Raw genomic sequence first — 24,361 nt, 5'->3', positions numbered from 1 at the left:
ACACCAGTGTTCTGTTTGAGACGGGGATGCGAGTCCAGAGTTTCAATCTCTGATTCAGCAACTTGGGAAGCACATATGCATGGATGTCAGATGAGAAAGGGCATTCACTTTGATGTCACAAGTTTGAATATTTCACCACTGAACAGAGTAAACAAATTGCTGTGTAATTGAAGACATGCATATTTGTTTTATTCTAACTTTTTTTTGATTTAGTATGTTAGGAACATGACTAGATCAGCAGTTTTATGCTGTGAGAAATGAAGAGCAAATAATGTCACATTCTGATGAGAGATCAGTAACCTTTGTGTTTTTTTTAAAAAACTAAACAAATAAAACTGCAAGGTTTCACCATTTTGAACAAACAACAATCCTAGCTGGGATACAGACAGACTCTAATCTCGTACCTTTATGCATTATCGGAGCTGAGATGTCACTTTTTAAAAAAACATTGATAAAACCTTAGGTTATCTCCAAACTGTTACTTGAAAGAAGTTCTGGGATTTACATATTAATCAATCGAAACCCGCATCCCCATTCTAAGTGATTAAAGACTTAGCAGCAGTGTAGATTTGTTCAATATATCGCATCAGTTATATAACATTTTGATCTTTTACTATAAATTCTGTATCCTATGATCCTGCCCTACTAGTTCACTAGCTCCACAAAGGAGCAGTGCTCCAAAAGTTTAAACCTGGTGTGTGATTTTATAGTCCACCAGGTTTATTTGGAAGCTCGAGCTTTCGAAGCTCTTCTTCCTCAGGTGGTTGTGGAGCAGAATCATAAGACAGACTTTATAGCAATAGGATTGCAGTGTCATTGAATGTAATATTAAACAAATTTAGTTGGAATCTTTCATCTTTTAGAATGATCATTTTGGTTTTGGCTTCTTCATATGTAAATCACAGAATTTTTTTTTTTAAAAGCTACATTCTCAAGATAGCTTGTAACAACAGGAGCCATCTCAACTCAGATAATACACTGAAGGTGCGAAGTTAAAGTCTGTGTCCCAATGTTAGGTCAGACTGATTCTATTTCTAAAGTGGGACTTACAGAATCTTACATTGGTTAATGCAGTTTTTGAGCAAAATAAAATGTAGCTCTGCAGGAAATTTCACCCCACAAACATGTGCATGCAAGGGAGACCGAGTGAGTGTGTGCATGTGGAGGTGTGAGTGACTGTGAGAGAGTGTGCCTGTGAGAGAGTGTAATGGGGTATAAGTCTGTGAAAGGGTGTCTGTGTGGGTGTTAGTGTAGGGGGTTATGTATGAGCATATGAGATAGAGCTTGTGTACAAGAGATGGTCTGAGTGAGTGTGTGGATCTGCGTGAGTGCGTGCATGCATGTGTGTGAGAGTGTGCATAGTGCAGTGGAGTCACTGTGAATGAACTCAAGATCCTGATTGAGGCCAAAAGTTGGTGCTTTCAAATAAACCCAGTGGATGAAAACCTGTTGTTGTTGTTGTTGTTGTTGTTAAGTGATTTTTAACTTTGTTAACCCCATTTCAACACCTGCACTCCATAGTCTGGGTTCAGAATAGCAATACAATCTACAATATCTTATCTATAATTCATCTTAGTTCTAACACCCAGTAGTAACATCTGGTAAACATTAGTAATATACTGTGATTAAACACCCTATAGCATGCATCAAATCGCAAATACAATCAAAGACCGATCCCACGGATTTCTCAGCAACTCGTTCCAGGCATTAATGATATGGTAGGTCATAACCTCTTACTAAACTTTATTTTTACAGGTTGGCCTTGAAACTCCCTTGCAAGAGCTGTTGTGTCATGGACTAACTCAACAACTGTTCCTGTTGTTGTCAATCATCCAACTGTCCTGAGTTTATGTTCCTATTGACTATGAGCCCAGTCTGATTTTTGCTTCCTCAACCTTAAGCAAGCTTCCTTCTTACTCTTGACTAGATGTTCCACATCTCTTGTCATCCAAGGTTCCTTCGCCCTACCATCCTTTCCTTGCCTCAGTGGGACAAACAATTCCAGCACTTGCAGCAAGTGCTCCCTAAACAACCTCCATACTTCTGTCACACATTTCCTGAGAATATCTGCTCCCAATTTATTCTCCACAGTTCCTGCCTAATAACATTGTAATCCCCCCGCCCTCAATTGAATATTTTGGCATATCGTCTGCTCCTATCCTTCTCCATGACTGATTGATTACTTACAGACCAAGAAGGTAAAAGTTTCATTGTTGATTGAAGATCTTTGTCAGACAGAAACATATCTGGACCAAAGTCAGCCTACAAACAGATCACAAAACAAACAAAAAAGGTGAAGATATACAAATGACATACTGGTACAAACATGTGAATTCAGAGGAGTGGGCCTTCAGCCCTTCGAGCATGATCCACCATGGCTGATTGATTGTATACTCAATTCTGCATTCCTGACAATCTAATGACCTATCACAAGAAGGGTATCTACCTCTGTTCCCACCCTTTTCATTAACAGACTTCCAAAAAGTCTCCTGCCTCCAAAAAACATTCATCTCACCTGCTTTAAATGGGTAACACCTAGCCCTCATTCTACATTCTCCTGAAGGAGGTAACACCCTCTCTCCATGTCTACCCTGTTAATGGTCCTCAGATTAGATTAGATTGGGTTCCCTACAGCATGGAACAGGCCCTTCGGCCCAACAAGTCCCGAACCTCCAAAGAGTAACCCACCCAGAATTGCGTGGGTTTCCTCCGGGTGCTCCGGTTTCCTCCCACAATCCAAAGATGTGCAGGTCAGGTGAATTGGCCATGCTAAATTTCCCCTGGTGTTAGGTAAGGGACAAATCTAGGAGTATGGGTGGGTTTCGGGTCGGTGTGGACTTGTTGGGCCGAAGGGCCTGTTTCCACACTGTAAGCAATCTAATCTAATCTAAACCCATTTCCCTCTGACTAATGCACCTAACACTATGGCCAATTCAACTGACCTGCACATCTTTGGACTGTGGGAGGAAACTGGAGCACTTGGAGGAAACCCACGCAGACATGGGGAGAATGTGCAAACTCCACACAAACAGACAGTCGCCCAAGGCTGGAATCAAACCTGGGACCCTGGTGCTGTGAGGCAGCACTGCTAATCACTGAGCCACCGTGCCGCCCCAGGATTCTAGATTATATCAAGCCATTTCTTACTCTAAACTCCAGCGAAAGCAAGATTGTCTAAGCTGTACCTGCAAGCCAACCCTCTCATTCCAGGTATTTGTCTGGTAAGCCTTCTCAAAACTGCCTGCAATGCATTTTCATCCAATGTTAAATTAGGTGATGAATAGTTTGAACAGTGATCCAGCTGTGGTCTCACCCATGCCCTGTATAACTAAAAGATAACCGCTCTACTTTTGTATTCAATTCCTTTGTAATAAACTATAACATGCCATTAGCTTTTTTTAATTACTTGTTATGCTTGCATACTAACCTTTTGCAACTAATGCAGGAGGACACTAAAACCCTTCTGCATATCGGATCTTTGCAATATCTTATTTGTATAATGATTTTACAATTCTTCCTACTATAATGGACAATTTCACATTTCACACATTTAAACTTCATTTTCCAAAGCTTTGCCCACTCACTTAACACAACTATATCTTTTTGTAGCGTCCTTACATCCTCTTCACAACTTACTTTTCAACTTATCTTTGGGTTGTCAGCAAGTTTGGCATTCCATCCTCTCATCCAAGTCATTTATATAAGTTGTAATGAGTTGAGCAGCAATTCCTGTGACAACAACTCCTAACATCTTCCCAACCTGAAAAAGACCCATTTGTACCTCCTCTGCTCCCTGTTAGTCAGCCAATCTTCTGTCCATGCCATATGGTACACACCTACAACATTATTTTTTATTTTCTGCAATAATATTTGATATGGCAGGTTAGCAAATATCTTTTGGAAATCTAAGTACACAACATCACCAGTCCCCTCAAAAAACACCAATAGTTTGGTTAAAAGAGTTCTCTTTCACAAAATCATGTTAACTCTATCTGATTACCTTCAACACATCCAAGTGCCCTGCTGTAACTGCTGTAATAATAGCTTCCAAAATTTTCCATGAAACAGACATTAAGCTAACTAGCCTGTAGTTTCTGATTTTCCTTTTTGAATAATTACATTTGTTATCTGACAATCTAATGAAGAGGGAGTTTTTTTCCTTCTATTCAGTCACAGGATGAGTGTGTTGCTGGCTAGGTCAACATTTATTGCCCATTCCTAATTGCTCAGGGCAAATAAGAATCAATCACATTCCTCTGGGTCTGGAGTCACATGTAGGCCAAACCAGGTAAGGATGGCAATTTCCCTCCCTGAAGGACATTAGTGAATGGGTTTTTCTGACAATCAACAATGGATTCCTGATCAGACTCTTAATTCCAGATTTTTAAAAATTCAAATTCTACAATCTGCTGAGGTGGAATTTGAATTCAGGTCCCAGAACATTACCTGAGTCTCTGATTAAATAGTCCAGTGACAAAAACATTAGGCCATCACCTCCCCAAACTTTAACTCACAGGTCTTTAAAAAATTAAAACCAATGCATCATCTATCTCACTAGTCACTTATTAAAAAAAAATCCCAGGACAGTGGTTTTCAACAACAAGGTGAGAAATATGCCTCAAAATGTTCAGAAAACTGCACTGTTTACCTCAGTATCCATGTATCTGCTTTCGTCTGGAGTCTTAGTGTCTATTACTGAAGGCGGCATCACCTGACACCAAATGCTCCAGAGCCATGCATGTGTAGACTTTCAATGTCACAAATATGTAATGGAAAAAAAATAGATGTACCGTGTAACTTGATACCAAAAAGGGTTGATAACCACAGCTCTAGGATTAAACAAAAACAGAAATGGCTGGAGAAACTCAGTAAGTCTGAGACTCTTCATCAGATTTGAACAGTGAACTCTGCTTTCTCCCCACAGATTCTTCCAGACGTGCTGAGTCTCTTGGTAAGTTTTGTTCAGACCATCAGCATCCATAGCTTTGTTTTGCTGCCCATGATGAATTCCATCAAGACAAAGGTCACCTGTCAAACTGCAGTTCCAAGAATTTACTCAGTAGCACTTCTCTGGAAATTGAGATTTGCGGAGTTTCTCTCTCTCTCTCCCATATTCTCATTTATCACTGATTTTGCAACGCTGCTTTTATTATGTGAAGATTGATGCTAAATACCACTTCAATTCATCTCTGTTCAGTTTCACTTTCAACAGGACCAAAATTCGCTTTGTTGATTTGTTTCTTCTTCAAATACTTACCTTACTAGTTATTTTATAATTTTGCCTGGCTTTCTCTTGTACTTCAATTTTTCTCTGAATGTTTTGATCATTCTTTGCATTTTTCAAAATATTCTGTCCAATCTTTTGACGTGACACCTGTCTTGGCATTAGGTTGGCTTCAGAACATTCACAAACTATCTTGAAAATGTTGTATAAATTCCCCTAGGTGACCTTTGCCCATCGCCATGCTTTTTAGTGTTTCTACCTTTATGCTTCGCTCAACCATGAACTTACTGTGCGGGTGGCCTCCCCTAACAAATTACTTCTTGCCTTTATAATTTCTCACTTCTACCCACAGTTTTGAGATCTAGCTTACTTGGGCTAGATCATCCCTCTCAAATTTTGCCAATATCATCATTCACTAAAAGAGCAACCCTCCACATTTTCCTAGATTCCTGTCGTTTCTAAATTTCCTGCAACATTCAGAGTTCAGGTCCCAAATCATGTTATCCTGAAGCCATTTCTCTGGAGTCGCTATCATTTCAGATCTATTTGCACTGTCACTTTGGCTGTTTTGTTTTGAATGTTCTGTGCATTCAGAGATATAGCCTTTTCCTAAATTTTAGTCTTATTTATTGTTAAACTCTCAAGATTTGTGCGCTCTAGCCATGCATGCACCTCTCCAATGTGCTTTGCCCGGTGTCAATTTGCACATGGCTCAGCTAATAATGCAGAGATTGCAACTTGTGAGGGTCTTGCTCACCAGGCTGACTACAATAACTTCATCTTTATCCTGCCTATCAGTGCCATTGACTTAGACCACAATGACAAGATCCTCCACCTCCCAGTTCAAATTCCTCTCTATCTGCAAGCAGATGTTCCAAGCCTTGGCACCAAGCACGCAATACAGCTGTCTGGAATCATGCTGCTTGTTGCAGCAAAGTGCGCTATTCCCATCACTTTACTTTCCCCTAATACCACTTCTTCATCCTCGCCCCCAGTTATAAATGTTGCAAGTTTGAACATGAATAAACTATATTAAAGTGAAAATTACTACATAAAAATCATTCCATTGAGCAGAATAAGTATTTCAAGATTAATATTCTAAACCAGAAAATCGTATGTAAGGATATACCTTAACTGTTAACTTTTGCATTATAAACTCTCATGCGCAGATTTACAATAGAAACTGACAATGCTAAGTTGTCACACTGCAGTTCAACTTTCCCAAATGAATCTCCATCATTGCTTAGGAAATTTTGAAGACAACCAAAGATTGCCAATAATAGTGAAATATCCGAGAAGCTTTATAATATTATACACCAATGTTTAACCTGACAACAGAAAGCTAAGTTCAGCTTGTACAATTATTTCCATTGTAGGCCATGTATATTTGGTGTTTAATTCAGGGAGAATTTGCAGGAGAAGTAAAAGTGAAAAGGCCAGACAGCATCAATCTACAACACCAGGTTATAGTCCAGCAGGTTTATTTGGAAGACACTAGCTTTCAAAGCACTGCTTCTTCTTTAAATGGGTGTGGAGCAGAATCATAAGACATAGACTTTATAGCAACAGATCGCAGTATCATGGAACTATCATACCAGCATACGTGGAACTACAACTTCATACTTGTCATTCCACACAAAAGCATTTTGCTAATGAATCCTCCAAGGGAGTTCAGTTCAAACTCCGTGATTTGACCATTATGTTCAAGACTCCAAAGGTTACAGTGGAGTGAAATTTATAAATTCGAGTTCATGATTTTAGCCATTTAAATCAAACTTACCCAACTTAATACTTGCCGCTCTTTGGGTCGATCCTTACTTTTTATCAAAAAGTGCCGTTTTCTTAATCTCCAACCTTGGAAAAACAAGGAAACACTAAGCAATTTATAGCTGTATAAATTATCTACAATTTTAAAATCAATGTTAATGAAAACATTAGTATAATGTACAATACAAACTTTTTAAATTGCATAGTCAGCATCTGACATTATTGTATTCCAAACCTTTCCCCAGTATTTCAGTACTTTCCAGTATTACAAAAGTTAATTCTATCCGATCTCAGCGCAGACAAAAAAAAAAGTTACAGCTTAAAAAAAATTCACAAACTTTACTAAATATAAAGTTTGAAGCTGATTAAACTATTGCATGTTCTTTGATATATGACAAAAAGATATCCTGTGAAATCTGGTTTCAAAATCTAGTATAGTATCTATATGTTCATGCAACAATTGGTCAACACCAGTGTAGTTTTATACCACAGATCACACCAAAGGTTGCCAGTGAATACAGAACAAAATAGGACAATTTTTGCATTTCTATATAAATTTATAATAACTGATATGAAAGGTAATTATTAAATCAATAAAAAACCTATTTTACAATAATTCTTAAACTACTCTTTTCATGTGGTGGCACGGTGGCTATGTGGTTCGCACTGCTGCCTCACAGCACCAGGATCCCAGGTTCGATTCCAGCCTTGGGTGATTGTCTGTGTGGAGTTTGCACATTCTCCGTGTCTGCGTGGGTTTCCTACAGGTGCTCCGGTTTCCTCCCACAGTCCAAAGATGCGCAGATCAGGTGAATTGGCCATGCTAAATTGCCCATTGGGTGTGCTACTCTTCGGAGGGTCAGTGTGGACTTGCTGGGCCGAAGAGCCAGCTTCCACACTATAAGGAATCTAATCTAATCTAATCTAATTATTAGCTATAGCAAGAATTCAAATCATTTTAAAAATTAACATTGAACATTCTCTTACATTATTCATGCCCTAAGAATTAATTTGTAACGCACATCTCTTGAAGCTAGCAAATTGAGAGCAAGCATGAAGCTTAGGGTAAAAATCAGATAATGCACAAAGCTTTGCAGAGTATGGGCAAAGGACCAGGCTAAAGAGGCAAAGTTACAGAAAAGACCTGAAATAAATAATGTTGACAGTGGAGCACAGACGATGCCAAAAGTAGAGTACAGTGTGGATTTTAGTCAAATCTAAAACTTGTAAAAGTCCACACATTTGCACTGTGTTTGTGTTAACAGAATTTCATGTCTTTTCAGGTGATCTCTCTTTTTATTCTTTCACTTACATTTATTGCCTATCCCCATTTGCTCTTAAACAGAGTGTTTGCTCGGCAATTTCGAAGACAGTTAGGAGTCAACCTCATTGCTGTGGGTCTGCATTATTAATTTTGCGACTAGAGAAGGATAGCAGATTTACTTCGCTAAAGAGCATTAGTGAACTACATGGGTTTTAAAAAAAAATCAATGAAAGCTGCCAGGGTCACCATCACCAGTACTTGCTATATATTCCAAGTTTATTAATAGACTTTAAATTCAAACAGGTTTCATGGTGAAATTCAAAGCCAAATCCCAGAGCATTAGTTTTGGAATACTAGTCCAGTGACCTTATCAGTTCACCACCACTTCCTCTACTTCACAACAAAAAGCATACAATAATCCATTTGCCTCAGAACTTAAATTTAATATAATACCATTATCTGCATCTTGGATATTTTTTAAAACCTTAAAATCTGATTGGATTGCATTGATTTTGAAGGAATACACTTTGCAAAGAATACTTAAGCTGGATACAAGGTTTTGGCTTTGGTGAATAACCAACATAGAACTAAGTTGAGAAGACATTTTACAAAACTGATGAACATTCAATCTATGCAAAAGGATATGGCAAGCACAAGAGTGCAAGATTTTAAAAAAAGTAGAATGTTTATCATCACCAGGACTCATCTTGATTAACAATGAGATAAAAGATTTTTTTTGTCAACTGTTAAGGTCCTCTGTGAAAAACATTAAGGAAGCCACAACCCACTGATATAATCAAGGAACTACTTACAATTCAATACTAGCCAGAGAGGTGACAACTTTAAAAACAATGTCATTGCAACTAGGAATAAAAATAATCACAAGAACAGAGAGATGCTTACACCACATTAGCAAACCTTTCTGCATGTACTGGAAACAAGCAAGAGTGTTTTCTAAACCCTAATTATGAAACATCTCTCCTCAATAAGCACAACAGTTCACACAATAAAAATGCTCACTCACCTATTTCCTTCAGTGGTTCTACCACCTCCCAGTTTGGTTCAGAACGGAAGAACATGGATACCTGCTGTAAGGCGATTTCTGTTTTGCATGTTAGAGAGAGGGAAAAAAGGATTGTAGACCATTACATAAACATGTCCAATTCAGAAAAATGAAAAATAAGTCAGTCTTAAACTGATAAAGAAACAAAAATGGCTTTAAAAATGGTTTACAGTACTCATTATACTTGATAGGAATATGGGATATGCAGTAACTAACAACTGTGACTTAAGGGTTACTATTTATAGAAACAACACGGGTTTGCAAATCTTAATTGGTTCATTGATTCAGCTGCAAGAACTTGCAATGCTTTTCCCCTTTTCAGTTTATTCCATTTAATTTTAAACATGAGTTGCTCAACAATGAAACATCAATTTTGACTAAATCAATGGAAATAATTTAACTATCATATTGCTCTTAGACTCTCAGACTACATTTAAAATAAAACTTAATTCTTCATGTGTAAGGAGCTCACTAATCACAGCTAAGATAGCAGAGCGACAAGAGGCTACAACTGGCCACAGGTTCCCATACCAGGAACAATGAAAAGTCAACTCAAAAGATCATAAGCTTCCAAATCCTATCCAGAAATCTGTTAGTGAAATATATGAGCCAATGATATGATAGCATTGCCCTAGACTTAATGATGACTGCTTCACAAATCAATGCCCAAGTTCAAACACAAAAAATAGCACCTGTGCAAAGCACTCAATGAATGTCGCCACTTGCAAACCAAATAAAAGCCAGGAGTGAACAATGATTTAACTAATGAAAGCCAAAAAGGAGAGTAACTCTAATTTCAGTTAAAGTTTAAGAACTAAAGAAGCTGAATTTTTACTGTTTTCAACCCTTAACTTAAACCAATGCCTTTACAAATATCTATCGTGTTTAAAAATAATATTTACATTTTAAGAGCTTTGCACAAGAACAGAAAATTCCATTCTCTGTTTCTTCTTTCTCACCATACCCATTGATTCTTTTCACCCCAAGAGCTATATTGTTGTTGCAGCAATTACCAATTCAATCATCCAAAACAGTGTACTAATTCATCGAGGATGCAATTTTCAGTAACTCAACTTAAAACTAAATCAAATGATAGTAAAGCACATAAGTCCACTTTTGAAGCACTGACCAGTGTAGTTCGATGAATAGTTGGTGGGATCAAGAAATTTTTTAACCAGTTCACAGTTTGACAGCATATGCTGTGTTGTGATGAAATTCAGGTAATTCTGAAGTCCTTCTTGTCTTTCTGCTATGAACTCAGGGTCCATATTTCCAATGAGCTTTTTGGGAGGTAGAGGTAGGATTAGGCCCGAGATCTGTAATAAACTCAAATTTAGTGTAACTGTAAGAACACTGATTACTTGACAACATTATTTTACGGCAGAAGTGGGTACTGCAGATGCTGGAAATCAGAGTCTAGATTAGAGTGGTGCTGGAAAAGCACAACAGGTCAGGCAGCATCCTGACCTGCTGTGCTTTCCCAGCACCACTCTAATCTAGACCCCAACATTATTTTATGTTTATGATTTAACAAATTTATATTCCACAACAGTAAATTTATTCTTCTGACTTGCAAGCATTATAATGGCAACTTCTAATAATGTATAATAATGCACAGTTGTCATAGAAAACAGTAGTGGTGGAAGGATCTACAGAATGGAGATCAGTAGCTGGTGATGTTCTGCAAGAAGATTTGTTGTTTGTAATGCATATATAAATGATCTGGAGAAAAATGTAGGTGGTCTAATTAGTAAGTCTGCAGAAGACACCAAAATTGGCAGAGTTGCAGATTGTGAGGAGGATTGTCAAAGGATACAGTGAGAGATAGATAGATTGTGAAACTGGGCAGAGAAATGGCAGATGGAGTTTAATCCAGACAAATGCAAGGTGATGCATTTCGGAAGATCAAATTCAGGTTTGAGTTATACAATAAATGGTAGAACCCTCAGGAGCATTGACATATAGAAAGATCTGGGTATACAGAGTGGCACTACAGGTGGTCAAGGAGGCATACAGCACACTTACCTTCATCGGCTAGGGCACTAAATATAAAAGTTGGCAAGTTATGTTACAACTGTATAAATTTGGAATACTGTATGCAGTTCTGGTTGCCACACTACCAGAAGAATGGGGATGTTTTGGAGAAGGTGCAAAGATATTACCAGGATATTGCCTGATCTGAAGGGTTTTAGTTACGATGAGAGGTTGGATAAACTTGAATTGTTTTCACTGGAAAGACAAAGGCTGAGGAGCGACCTGATCAAGATCTTCAAAATGTTGAGGGGCTTGGATAGGGTGGATAATCAGAGGCTTTTTCCCTGGGGTGGAGAGGTCAACTACAAAAAGCACAGAATCAAGGTGAGAGGGGGGTACGTTTAGGGGAGATGTGTGGTGAAAGATTTTCACGCTGAGTTTGGGGAGTTCCTGGAATGCACAACCAGTGGAGGTGGTAGAAGCAGGCACTTTAGCAATGTTTAAGGCAATGTCTTGATAGGTGAATTAACAGGAGATGAACATGAGGGGTAGAAATCATGTACGAGTAATAAGTAGGAGGTCTAAATCAAGATTAGTAATCAGCTTGGTGGGCTAAAAGGTCTGTTCCTGTGCTGTACTATACTATATAATTTTAAAATATTCATTAGCAATTATTCTATGACAAAATAAGATTTAAATTTTTAGTCTTTGTAATATTCTGCAAGCTGACCTTTTTAAGATATAAAATTAGTACAAAATTAATGACATTTTGGAATTCCATCCACCAAACTTTGAATGACTCAGTTTTTATATTTTATTCCTTTAATCTTTAATATTAAGATTTGCTCACTGGAATGCTTTCTCTTAGTAAGTCAGACATTTTTCAAAATTTTACAAAACTGGTCTGCTCCTGGAGCATATTAAAAATAAAGGAAAATAATAATAAATGAGATACCTGTAAACTAGCATTCAGGACATCAAAGTCACTGTATCTTCTGATAACCTGAAAATAAAAAAAAACTATTATAAATCATTACTGTTTGCCTTTAGATTCTGTAATTACACTGCATAGATATAAAATAATGCCAGGCTCAATAAATGAGCATCTTTTGATTTATTAAAAAAATCGTAAAATCTTCAATTTAACCTTAATAGTAAACTACCATTCTATGGATGATGATATTCCTGGGGTGAAAATGTTACCAAATGTGATTACTACCCAGGAAATGATGATAGTCAAGGGCACAATGAACTTACAATCTGACAGGACAAAATTTCCCTCCACTCAGTGGACATGCCACACAAAACTGTGCTCAATTTTGCACTATTTGGCAATTTCATTCAGATGGTACAGGTTAACTAGTGTCATAAATTGAAAAATACCACACTGACAGAGCAGATGGTTTTTGTGGAGGCATAGTCTTAGGAGCTGTATTTAGTGCTGAAACTGAATGCCTTAAATGGGGTCTTCTTTCCCAGAGCACCAAGACCTCACAGAGGTTTATAAAACCATGTGGGGTGTGGATAGGGTGAATAGCCAAGTTGTTTTTCCCAGGGTAGGGGAGTCCAAAACTAGAGGACATAGGTTCAAAGTGAGAGGGGAGAGATTTAAAAGGGACTTGAGGGGGTAACGTTTGAGGGGGGGCTTAAATGAGCTGCCAGAGGAAGTGGTGGAAGCAAGTAAAATTATGACATTTAGAAGTCATCTAGAGGGTATATGAATAGGAAGGGTTTAGCGAGATATGTTTCAATGCTAATTAAGTGCATTGACGTCTAGTTACTGCACACAATATGTTCACAATAAAATCCAAAAAAAATGACATAACAATTAGACGAATGGATTTTCACCAGAGGGGTAAGTATTAGGCAGAATGTGAGGGATAACTTCCCCTTCCTCCACTGATCTATAGTTACAGCTATAGATTCTTTTATGTCCACCTGAAGACAAAGAGGCCTGATTACATTATTTCCTCAGCACTATGTTGAAATATCTGCCTGGATTTTGAATTTATGTTTCTAATTCAAACTTCTGTCTCAAGGATGGGAGTGTTACACTGAATCATATTCGTTACTATGATATAGGGAAATAATAGTCTGATTAAGTTAGAGACACTTCACAATTTTACCACATATTAAGACCAGAAATTCTCAAATGGCCACATCAAAACTAGGGTGGTCATAACGGTTTTTTAAAAATTCATTATCAGGATGTGACTGTTGCTGGCCCAATGGCCTTTGAAAAAACTATGAGACACTTTCCTGAACCAATGCAATCAATGTGGTATTGATACAGCCACAAATGTTTTGTTTTGCCACAATGGTTTGATGCAACTGAGTAGCTTGCTACTTCAGAGAGCAGTTAAGAGACAATCATGGTGTTACAGGTCTGGGATCACAGATAACCCAGAACAAATAAAGATGGCAGATTTCTTTCCCTAAAGAAGGGTGGAAAACCAGGTAAGTTTCTATGATAATCCAGTAGCTTCACTATCATTATTGAGACCTAATTTGAATTCAGATTAATTGAAATTAAATTCTCCCAGCTACCATTTTTAAACTCTTATCTCCTCAGCATTAGCCCAGACCTCTGGATTGCTAGATCATTGACATTACCATTTTGCTACAGAGTCACTCCTCACAGATAATTATAAAGCACCTTTAGTACTTCATAGGAACACTGGGAAACTGGAGAGGAAAAATTAAAGTCTGCACAAAAAGGAAACTTCCCCTGCAACATTTTCGTAGAAAAATTATTCATATAGAAAATCCACATTATTTAACTTAATCCCAGAAATAAAGTGACTTCATAATTCAGAAATGACAAGGCAGTACTTAATTATTTTTATTTCATCTCTAGTAACCAAGTAGAGGTTGCTTCGGTTAACAGAAAATAAATCAATTCAGAGTAAAGCCGAATTTCAATAGCTATTGTATGACAAAACCAGTGCTTCTTTTTTGCAAACTATTAGCACATTAAATTACTTGTCCCCTTGACGTCAAGCATATTTGAATTAAATTATTGACTCAGTACTTGTATTTATTCAGTAAGGTGGGCATACATAAAGAACAAGTTGTTCTTAGGCAACTGCTCTTTATTAGAAGATAGATAATGATTGGTTACCTTCTAGGTGCTATACACAATTAACTGATAAAAATGTAATAGGGTGAAAGAATTACATTGAAATTATATACCTGCCAACTGTTTTCTGCTGAAACTCCACGTTGTACACGAATAATGTATTCCTATAAAAGTAAATGAGATTTGCAAATTAGAGCAAGGCAGGAACATAATGCCTCATTCTTTTAAAGTACAATACAATGGGCTGAAATTTGAGCATGCCAACAATTGTTGCTGGTTCAGAAATTAGATTTTTAGTTCAGAGCAGCAGATTGCTTTAAACTGGCTTTGTAAGAAAAGGCAAACCCAGGAGTAATGTCTAAGATATGAAGTTCAAATTCTAGTTTTCTTCGTTAGTTACAGTCATACAGCATAGAAAACAGACCCTTTTGTCCAACTCATCCATCCCATTTGCCAGCATTTGGCCCATATTCCTCTAAACCCTTTCTATTCATATACCCATCCAAATGCCTTTTAAAAGTCATAACTGTACCTGCCTCCACCACTTTCTCTTGCAGCTCATTCCATACATACACCACCCTCTGCATGAAAAAGTTACCCTTCAGGTCCCTTATAAATTTTTCCCCTCTCACCTTAAACCTAATATACACACTAATTTTTCCAACTTACAAAAAAGACCTTGGCTAATCATCCTATCCATTCCCCTAATGATTTGACAGACCTCAATAAAGGTCACCCCCTCAGCCTCCAACGCTCGAGAGGAAAAAAGCCCCAGCCTATTCAGCTTCTTCCTATCACCCAAACACTCCAGTCCCAGAAACATCCTTGTAAATCTTTTCTGAACCTTCACAGATTTAACAACATTCTTCCTATAGAAAGGCAACCAGAATTGTATACAGAGCTCTATAAGTTGCCACAACATGACATCCCAACTCCTAAACTCAATGTTCTGACCAATGAAGGCAAGCATGCCAAATGCCTTTTCTAGCACCCTCTCTATCTGCAACACCCAAGGCCCTGCATCCAGGATAGGAGAGAAGCAAGGGAGAAAACTGCATAGGTACAAACCACAATCATCCATTCCTACTTAGGTGGAACCAAAGGACTGGAGAGCTACAAATGTTAGATCTTAATCAAAAAAGGGTGTAAGGATAAACCCACTACCAGCAGGCCCATCAGTTTAATCTTCTGGTGAGAAAGCTTTGAAAGATGATGAGTTTGGGCAAAAGTATTGGCATTTGGACAAGTGTAGATTAATAGGGAACACCAGCACAGATGTGTTAAGGGTAAATCCTGTTTATCTAATTTAATTTAGTGTTTTTGATGAGAGTGACAGAAATGATTGATGAGGGTAATGAAGTTGGCGTGGAGTACACTGACTTTAAAAAGACATTTGATAAAATGCCACTTAATAGATTTGACAGCAAAGTTAAAGCCAACAGAATAATAGGGACAGTGGCAGTAAGGACATAAACTTGGCTAAGTGACAGGAAACAAAGAACAATGATGAACAGTTGTTTCAAACTACAGGAAGATTTACGAGTGGGGTTTCTCAGAGATCAGTACAATGACCATAGTTTTTCAAAATAAATGACCGAGACTTGGTTGTGTAGGATGTCACTTCAGAATGTGGAGATGATACAGAATTTGTACAAATTGCGAACTGTGAAGAGAGCAATGATTGACTTCAAGAGGGCATTGACAGGCTCATGGAATGAACAGACACACGGCAGATGAAAAAAATAAATGCAGTGAAGTGTTATTGCAATATATTTTGGTCAGAACAACAAAGAAAAAAATACAAAATAAGGACCCAATTCTAAAGTGGGAGAAAATGAGGACTGCAGATGTTGGAGAGTCAGAGTCAAAAAGGGTGGGACTGGAAAAGCACAATTCTAAAACAGGTGCAGCATTTGGGTAAATGTGCTCAAATCATTCAGGCAAGTTGAGACAGTCAATGATAAAATAGATGGGATCCTGGACTTCACAGACAGAAGCACAAAATATAAAATCAAGGAATGTATGATAAATGTTTATAAAAAGTTTGGCTTTGGTTGAATTGAAGTGTTGGATCCAATTTTGGGCCCATACTTTATGGGGCAAGTGAAGGCAACAGAAAGAATGTAGAATGGGTTAATGAGAGTGGATTCGGGCACAATACTAACAATGCACAATGTTTAAACCACAATTGTATTCACTTACGCTTAGCATATTTTTGTAATTTATGACCTTTTAAATATTTTGGCTTAATGAGGTAATTTGTTACTTTTGCCTTAACTGACAAAGAATGGGTACTGAGCCTGACAGGGAAATTCATTAAAGGAAAAGTCAAGACATGCTATGCTGTCTCTCACTAAGATCATTTTACAAGATAATAAATTAAATGTTATCCTAGGTGCATTTGTTCCCAAAAAAAATTATGTTTTTTTTCAAAAAAGCTTTTTGCATAAACACAAGCATTTCAAACAGCAATAAATAATGCAGCAGGGGAAAAAAAACAAAGAAATTCACACAGTAAACAGGAAACAATATTCAACAAGCAGATGCTGATGTCCAGCATGAAAACCAGAGGGAACACTTCTCGGATTATTTGGTGATATAATTACCTGATACTTAAGCACCATAAGTAGCTTTAACACAATAATATATCCCAAGAAGTTTTAAAGAATGTGCAATGAAATAATATACATCAAGCCACATAAGAAAATAACAAGAGGCAGCCAGGTCACAAGGTAGGTTAAGAGAAATTAAGCTTCCGGGAGGTAGAAACATGCAATGGTTGCGAGAGGAAATGCAGAGCTTTGGACATAAAACAAAAATTGGACACAAGCAAAGAAAAGGACAAAAATAACAGTGTAAAAGATACACTCATTGGAGATGAAACAGGATTAAAAAACAATGCAAGATACCATAGAACACAACTTTCCAGTATAGAATACATAACAAAAGGCTCTAAATTTCTCTCATTTAAAGAGACTACTTTCACACAGAAAATTCTAAAATTTGATCTGAGTTTCCTTTGGCAGTGACACGTTGCACACTAAACAACTTAACTGAATTTTAATAAAAACTTCAAATCTCATTTTCAACAAACAACTTTTTGTATTTTTTCTTAATTAGATCAGTAACTTTTATTTTGGCGACACCAATATTCTCAAAAATACTTAGAATTTTACAAAACTGCAACTTGGCAGTTGAGATAAGGGAGACAGACTGATCGGGAGGTCATTTAAACTGTATTATGCATATTGTATACTCAAACACTTTCACTGAGAGAACAGTAGGAAAATTTCATGGTAAGAAACTTCAGTCCTGAAATCTAACCCAAACTTTTAATAAAGGAAGTGAAATGACTGAGTTAGTTGAAGAATGCACATATTTATTTTCATTCTACAAATAGCATCAGAAAGGAGGAAGTTCCACCACACATTCGGAAAGCTCACTGGCAGATATTTAAGAAATAGTTCATGACTTACAACAAGGATATATCGCACTGAGGAAGGACTCAAGGAAGGGGATAAACTGACCTTTATTAACCTAGGAAGTTAAGGATAATATCAAATTGAAAGAGAAAAAAAAATACAATGTGGCAAGTGGCAAAATAACCATCACTGGGGAAAATATACTGCAGAAAAAGGCCAATCAGTCCTTCAAACAGATGAGTTGTGTTCTATGTTGTTTTACACGAAATAGCTACAAAGGCAGTGACTGCACTGGTAGTAATGGGGAAGCAATGGCCTTGTGGTATTATCACTGCTATAGGGAGAGGCTGAATAGGCTGGGGCTATTTTCCCTGAAGCATCAGAGGTTGAGGGGTGATCCTACAGAAATTTAGAAGATCATAATGGGCATGGATAAGGTCTTTTTCCTAGGGTAGGGCAGTCCAAAACTAGAGGACATAGATTTAAGGCGAGAGGGAAAAATTTAAAAGGGACCTAAGGGGCAACATTTTCACACAGATGATGCATGCATGGAATGAACTGCCAGAGGAAGTGGTGCAGCCAGGTACAATTACAATATTTAAAATGCATCTGATAGGTTTATGAATATAAAGGGGTAGAAGGATATGCGCCAAATGCTGGCAAATAGGACTAGGATATATTGGGGTGGTCTGGTCTGGTCAGATTGGAGGAGTTGAACTGTTTCTGTGCTGTACATCTCTATGATGCTAGACTAGCAATGCAGACACCGAGGTCCAAGTTCAAATCCCTCCAAGGAAGATGGGTAGAATTTTAAAAACTGAGATGTACAGTCTAATTATGATCATGAAACCATTGCTGATTGTCAGGTAAAACCAACATGGGTCCGAATGAAGAGGAATAAATAGTGCAACTGTCACATCAGATGTCAATTCTGACTTTAATCAGGGTTCTGGCAGAACTGTTCAGAGATATTTAAACATGTAAATTCAAGCAATAATTCAGCAGGGGTATTTTTAACTTATGTGTAGGATAGAAGTATACTTGAGCAGTTGCTGCAAACTCGAGGAATGGTTGTTAATTAAAGTTATGACTACTCATAAGCTTTTACAGTAACAAACAGAATACAAAAATATTAACACTTCAATAAATACAGGTCAGTTGGAACGTGTGTAGTAATGAACCAAGTGAGAAATACGGCACCAAGCTGGAGGCGGGGGGACCCCTGGATGTTGCAGCCCTTCGCCAGTGTCAGTCCAGGGACAGAGCAGATACTGAACACTGCAATAATTTCACAAACATGAACAGCCCCAGCTCTCCGGGGAGTGACGGGGCTTCCAGCCGAAAGGAAGGCTCGGGATCCCGGCCTGTCGCTTGCCACAAGCCGGCTTTCACATCAGCTCGCAGCCGGCACCAGGCCGGCTTCCAGAGCGGAGCCGCGGCCTAGGCACCTCCTCCGCACTGTCCCGGGCCCCTGGGGCCTGGGGCCTGGGGCCTGGGGCCAGGCCTCTCTCTCTCCGCACTCACCGTGTGTGATTGCAGGTTCTGGCTGGCCTCGATCAGACAGCTCAGCGGCACCGTGTCGTCCAGCAGCACCTTGCCCGGGCTCTTCTTCTCCATGAACGCCATTACTAGGGCAGGCAGGCAGGCTGGGTGGGTGGGTGCTCGGCAACATGTGAGGGCACAGCCCGCGGGGTCCTACACTCCGCCCTTCACTGACCCCCCCGCGCTATACACACACACACACACACACAGCCCGCGGGTCCTACACTCCACCCCCCACTGACCCTCCCCGCCCCCCCCCCCGCGCTATACACACACACACACAGAGCCCGCGGGGTCCTACACTCCACCCCTCACTGACCCTCCCCGCCCCCCCCCGCGCTATACACACACACACACAGAGCCCGCGGGGTCCTACACTCCGCCCCCCACTGACCCTCCCCGCCCCCGCCCCCGCCCCGCTGTACACACACACACACACACAACCCGCGGGGTCCTACACTCTACCCTCACACTGAGCTAGGGACACCTCTGGCACTCAGTATCCCCACCGCGTTGTATATACACATACACACAGAGGAGGAAAACCACTGGAACACACAGGTGAAGTACGCTGGAAAGGTGCCAGGTCACAATGCACAGTTGCAACAGAGCCCGGGAGAAGGCTATATTCGTCATTTTTTAAAAATGCTTGAAACTAATTGGAAAATAGATCTGAAGTGCCTGAAATATAAAGATGTGTCATCCTGCAGAAATCAGTTAAATAATCAAGGACAAAGGAAGCGTGAATTTTGCAACTTATAATAACCCCTCTTTAAATATATAAAGTGTATTTCGAATTAAATCGGATCGAAACATCATTTATACAGCTTACACGCAGCATGTTTTAAGAAATGATTCGTCGGCACTTGTCATTGCTTAATGTCACTCACTGGCAACGACGTAAAAGCATATTCTAAAGAAACACGCTAGTGAGACTCTAAGCGTGAATACGTAAGGAAACAACAGTGGTAGGAGTTAGGTGTATATTTAGAATAATAGCAGGCAGTGTCATAAGACTAAATACCAGGAGAATAGGAGAAAAGTTGAAAACACAGGAAGGCAAAGAGAGACGATGACGTTAAATTATCAAGGAACATACAACAAGACAACATAATATTTTACAGACACATCAATTAAAAAAGGTTGTGATAGGAATATGGCTATTATTGGATAGAAAGGGTGACACCACAGGGGAGATTAAAGAGATAACAAAAGTTTTAAATAATCATTTTCATTTTAGCGTTTATCAGGAATAAAGAACAAGTAGATATGAGATTAAATCGTGAGATTATCAATTATATCAGTGCTTTTGAAATTAAAACAAGAACTTATCGAATAAGCTAATCAAATTCAAAAGATTTCTGCCCCAGATGGACTGCATTTTAAAAGAATCCAGGAAAGAGAGGTGTTACACATTATTAATTCATTAGAGTAAGGTGTAGTGCCAGAGGACTGGTTGATAACTAATAAAATTTATATATTTAAGAATACGAACAGAACATATCCAGGTAAGTTTGGACAAGTTAACTTAACATAGAATCGTAGAATCCCTACATTACATAAGAAACCATCCAGTCTGCACCAGCCCTCCAAAGAGCATCTCACCCAATCTCCATAACCCCACATTTACCATGGCTAATCCATCTGGTCTGCACTTCCTGGACACTACAGGGCAATTTAGCATGGTCAATCCACATAGAGATGGACAGCATGGAAACAGACCCTTCGGTCCAACCCATCCCCATGCCAACCAGATATCCCAACCCAATCTAGTCCCATCTGCCAGCACTCGGCCCATATCCTTCCAAACCCTTCCTATTCATATAAAGTAAAAAATGAGGTCTGCAGATGCTGGAGATCACAGCTGCAAATGTGTTGCTGGTCAAAGCACAGCAGGCCAGGCAGCATCTCAGGAATAGAGAATTCAACGTTTCGAGCATAAGCCCTTCATCAGGAATAAGAGAGAGAGCCAAGCAGGCTAAGATAAAAGGTAGGGAGGAGGGACTAGGGGAAGGGGCGATGGAGGTGGGATAGGTGGAAGGAGGTCAAGGTGAGGGTGCAGAGGAGATGACCTGGGGGTGCAGTGAGAGAGGGACTCACTGAAATCCTTGTAGAGGGAGGAAGAGAGCTTCTTCAAGGAAGGCATCCTTGTAAGAGGATTCGCAGTAGGTTAAAATCTTCGAGTAAAAAATGAGGTCTGCAGATGCTGGAGATCACAGCTGCAAATGTGTTGCTGGTCAAAGCACAGCAGGCCAGGCAGCATCTCAGGAATAGAGAATTCGACGTTTCGAGCATAAGCCCTTCATCAGGAATAAGAGAGAGAGCCAAGCAGGCTAAGATAAAAGGTAGGGAGGAGGGACTAGGGGGAGGGGCGATGGTGGTGGGATAGGTGGAAGGAGGTCAAGGTGAGGGTGCAGAGGAGATGACCTGGGGGGTGCAGTGAGAGAGGGACTCACTGAAATCCTTGTAGAGGGAGGAAGAGAGCTTCTTCAAGGAAGGCATCCTTGTAAGAGGATTCGCAGTAGGTTAAAATCTTCGAGTAAAAAATGAGGTCTGCAGATGCTGGAGATCACAGCTGCAAATGTGTTGCTGGTCAAAGCACAGCAGGCCAGGCAGCATCTCAGGAATAGAGAATTCGACGTTTCGAGCATAAGCCCTTCATCAGGAATAAGAGAGAGAGCCAAGCAGGCTAAGATAAAAGGTAGGGAGGAGGGCTTCCTATTCATATACCCATCCAAATGCCTTTTAAATGTTGCAATTGTATCAGCCTCCACCACATCCTCTGGCAGCTCATTCCATACATGTACCACCCTCTGTGTGAAAACGTTGCCCCTTATGTCTCTTTTACATCTTTCCCCTCTGACCGTAAATCTATGCCCTCTAGTTCTGGACTCCCCAACCCCAGGGAAAAGACTTTGTCTATTTATCCTTTCCATGTCCCTCATGATTTTGTGAACCTCTATAAGGTCACCCCTCAACCTCAGACGCTCCAGGTAAAACAACACCAGCCTGTTCAGCCTCTCCCTATAGCTCAAATCCTCCAACCCTGGCAACATCCTTAAAAACCTTTTCTGAACCCTTTCAAATTTCACAACATCTTTGGAGTATGGGAGGAAACTGGCGGAAACTCATGCAGACACAGGGAGAATGAACAAACGCCACACAGTCAACCCAAGGCTGGAATTGAACCCAGGCCCCTGGTGCTGTAAGGCAGTGGTGACATCAGTTTTAGGAAATGTAAAGGAATCCATACTGAATGAGACCATTGAAGAACACCTCAAAAATAAATACATGATAATGAACAGTCAGTGTGGATTTCAAAAGGGAAAATCTTACTTGAACAATTCTTGATTTTTCTGAAGAGATAACTTAGAAAGTAGAAGGTAATGCAATAAACATGGTTTATCTGGATTTTCAAAAGGTCTGTAAATAAGTTGTCCCATAACAGATCAATGAAAATAAAGAATATGAAGTCAGGAGCCAACTGGCAGAATGTATTGCTAACTTGCATCAAGACATGAAGCAGACAGCCAGATGAAGGATAGCTATTCAAAATGGCAGACGCTGGCAAGTGCTGTTCCAAAAAGATCAGTGTTGGGATCACTGCTGTTCTTGTTTTACAGTAATGAGTTGGACCTTGGAATTGTAAACACAGTTTCTCAATTTGCACCAAATTGGGGGTGGGATCCCGAGTGTTTAGGAGGACCTCAACAAATTATAAAAGGACATTAATAAATAATTGGTAAATTAAGTTCAACACAAGTAAATGTGGGGATATTTTGGTCGGAAGAATCTAGAGATCAGTTATTAGTTAGAAAGTGCAGGACCATATAGGGTAAAGGAGCAAAGAAATCCCAGGATATAAATACACTGTCACAAAGCTAGTTCATTTTTTTTCAAAAGCTGTTCCTTGGATCAAGGAGACTCTGTCCTTGACTTTTTTCAGAGGGGTAATAAACCCGGCCGGGGTCTGATCGGTCTGGTTTGGTACAGAGATTAAGGGGGATTGAGAGACCTTTTTTAAAATATGTAAACAGATGAGACTTCAGGCTAAAGTGGTCATGTTTTAGAAGTGACCTCTATAATGAAAGGGGAGTGGTCAGCTCTCTATAGCTGAGCTGAGCAGTAGAGTTCAGTCCAGAACTGGTTGGAAGTTCAACAGTGAGCTGTGTGGAAACAAACTCTCTCTCTCTCTCTCTCTTTCTGCCTTCTAACTTTAACTTGTAAGTATCTGGTCCTTTTTTGTACTGTGTTTTAAAGGAGTTTTGCTCATTGGGACTGTTTTGAATATTCAGAACAGCATACTTAAGTCTAGTTTGGATAGACTGAGTTCTGTAGGGGTTCTTTATTCTGCTCTTCATGTTTCATTGTGTAATTTTGTGAATACATTTTTTGACTGTTTTAAACCTGGTAGTCAACCTCGCTACCTTAATCCGGGTAATTTTCACTGTACACTTACGAAACAAATTGCAAAGTTATGGTCTGGGCTGCCTACTTAAGAAGGTTTTGAGTGGTCTAGTCTAGCCCATAACAACACTAATCATTAAAAGTTGTAGTTAGGCCATTATGAAAGAAGCACTTCAATTTCTCGGCTTTATTTCTAGAAGAATAGTATTGATAAGTGATAAAATAATCCTGAATCGTGGTTAGATCACATTTAACCGTATAGAATGCAGTTCTTATCAAAGTATTAAAAACAGGATATAGAGGCACTGGAGCAGGTACAGAGAGAATTTACTAGGATAGCTTCGGAAATGCTTGGGTATACATTTCAGGATGGACAGTCCGAGTTTCTTTTATCTTGACAAAAAGCTGGGGGTTATCTAATAGAGATCTTTAAGATTATCAAAGATTTTAAAGACTGGATAGAAAGAGGATATCTCCTCTTGCAGAGGAGAACATAACTAGAGGAAATCAATATCAGATAGGTATCAGAAAATCCAACAGGGAATTCAAAAGAAATGTTCTTACTTAAAGAGTGATGAGAATGTGAAACTCAAGCACCACAGTGAGTGGTTAAAGCAAA

General features: G+C 39.1%; 1 protein-coding gene across 2 annotated transcripts in view; it reads right to left on the bottom strand.

Moving 5' to 3' along the window:
- The window catches only part of pxk (PX domain containing serine/threonine kinase), a 55,971-nt gene extending 36,416 nt beyond the window's left edge, over positions 1-19,555 (bottom strand). Inside the window, exons 1-7 of one of the 2 annotated variants that reach the window (XM_060835642.1) lie at positions 19,318-19,555; positions 14,485-14,535; positions 12,248-12,295; positions 10,448-10,634; positions 9,280-9,357; positions 7,005-7,078; positions 2,188-2,262 (exon numbers count right to left, since the gene is read on the bottom strand). In XM_060835642.1, the coding sequence (XP_060691625.1) occupies positions 2,188-2,262; positions 7,005-7,078; positions 9,280-9,357; positions 10,448-10,634; positions 12,248-12,295; positions 14,485-14,535; positions 19,318-19,419 (615 nt within the window). In that variant the 5' untranslated portion in view covers positions 19,420-19,555. Of the gene's footprint in view, positions 1-2,187; positions 2,263-7,004; positions 7,079-9,279; positions 9,358-10,447; positions 10,645-12,247; positions 12,296-14,484; positions 14,538-19,317 lie in introns of those variants that run through there. The other variant, XM_060835643.1, reaches the window with a different exon arrangement.
- Between the last annotated feature and the right edge of the window lie 4,806 nt (positions 19,556-24,361).

This window comes from Hemiscyllium ocellatum, chromosome 14 (genome assembly GCF_020745735.1).
Source record: "Hemiscyllium ocellatum isolate sHemOce1 chromosome 14, sHemOce1.pat.X.cur, whole genome shotgun sequence".
NCBI classification, from domain to species: domain Eukaryota; kingdom Metazoa; phylum Chordata; class Chondrichthyes; order Orectolobiformes; family Hemiscylliidae; genus Hemiscyllium; species Hemiscyllium ocellatum.
Note: the sequence above shows the minus strand (reverse complement) of the source record. Positions and strands in the feature narration are given on the sequence as shown.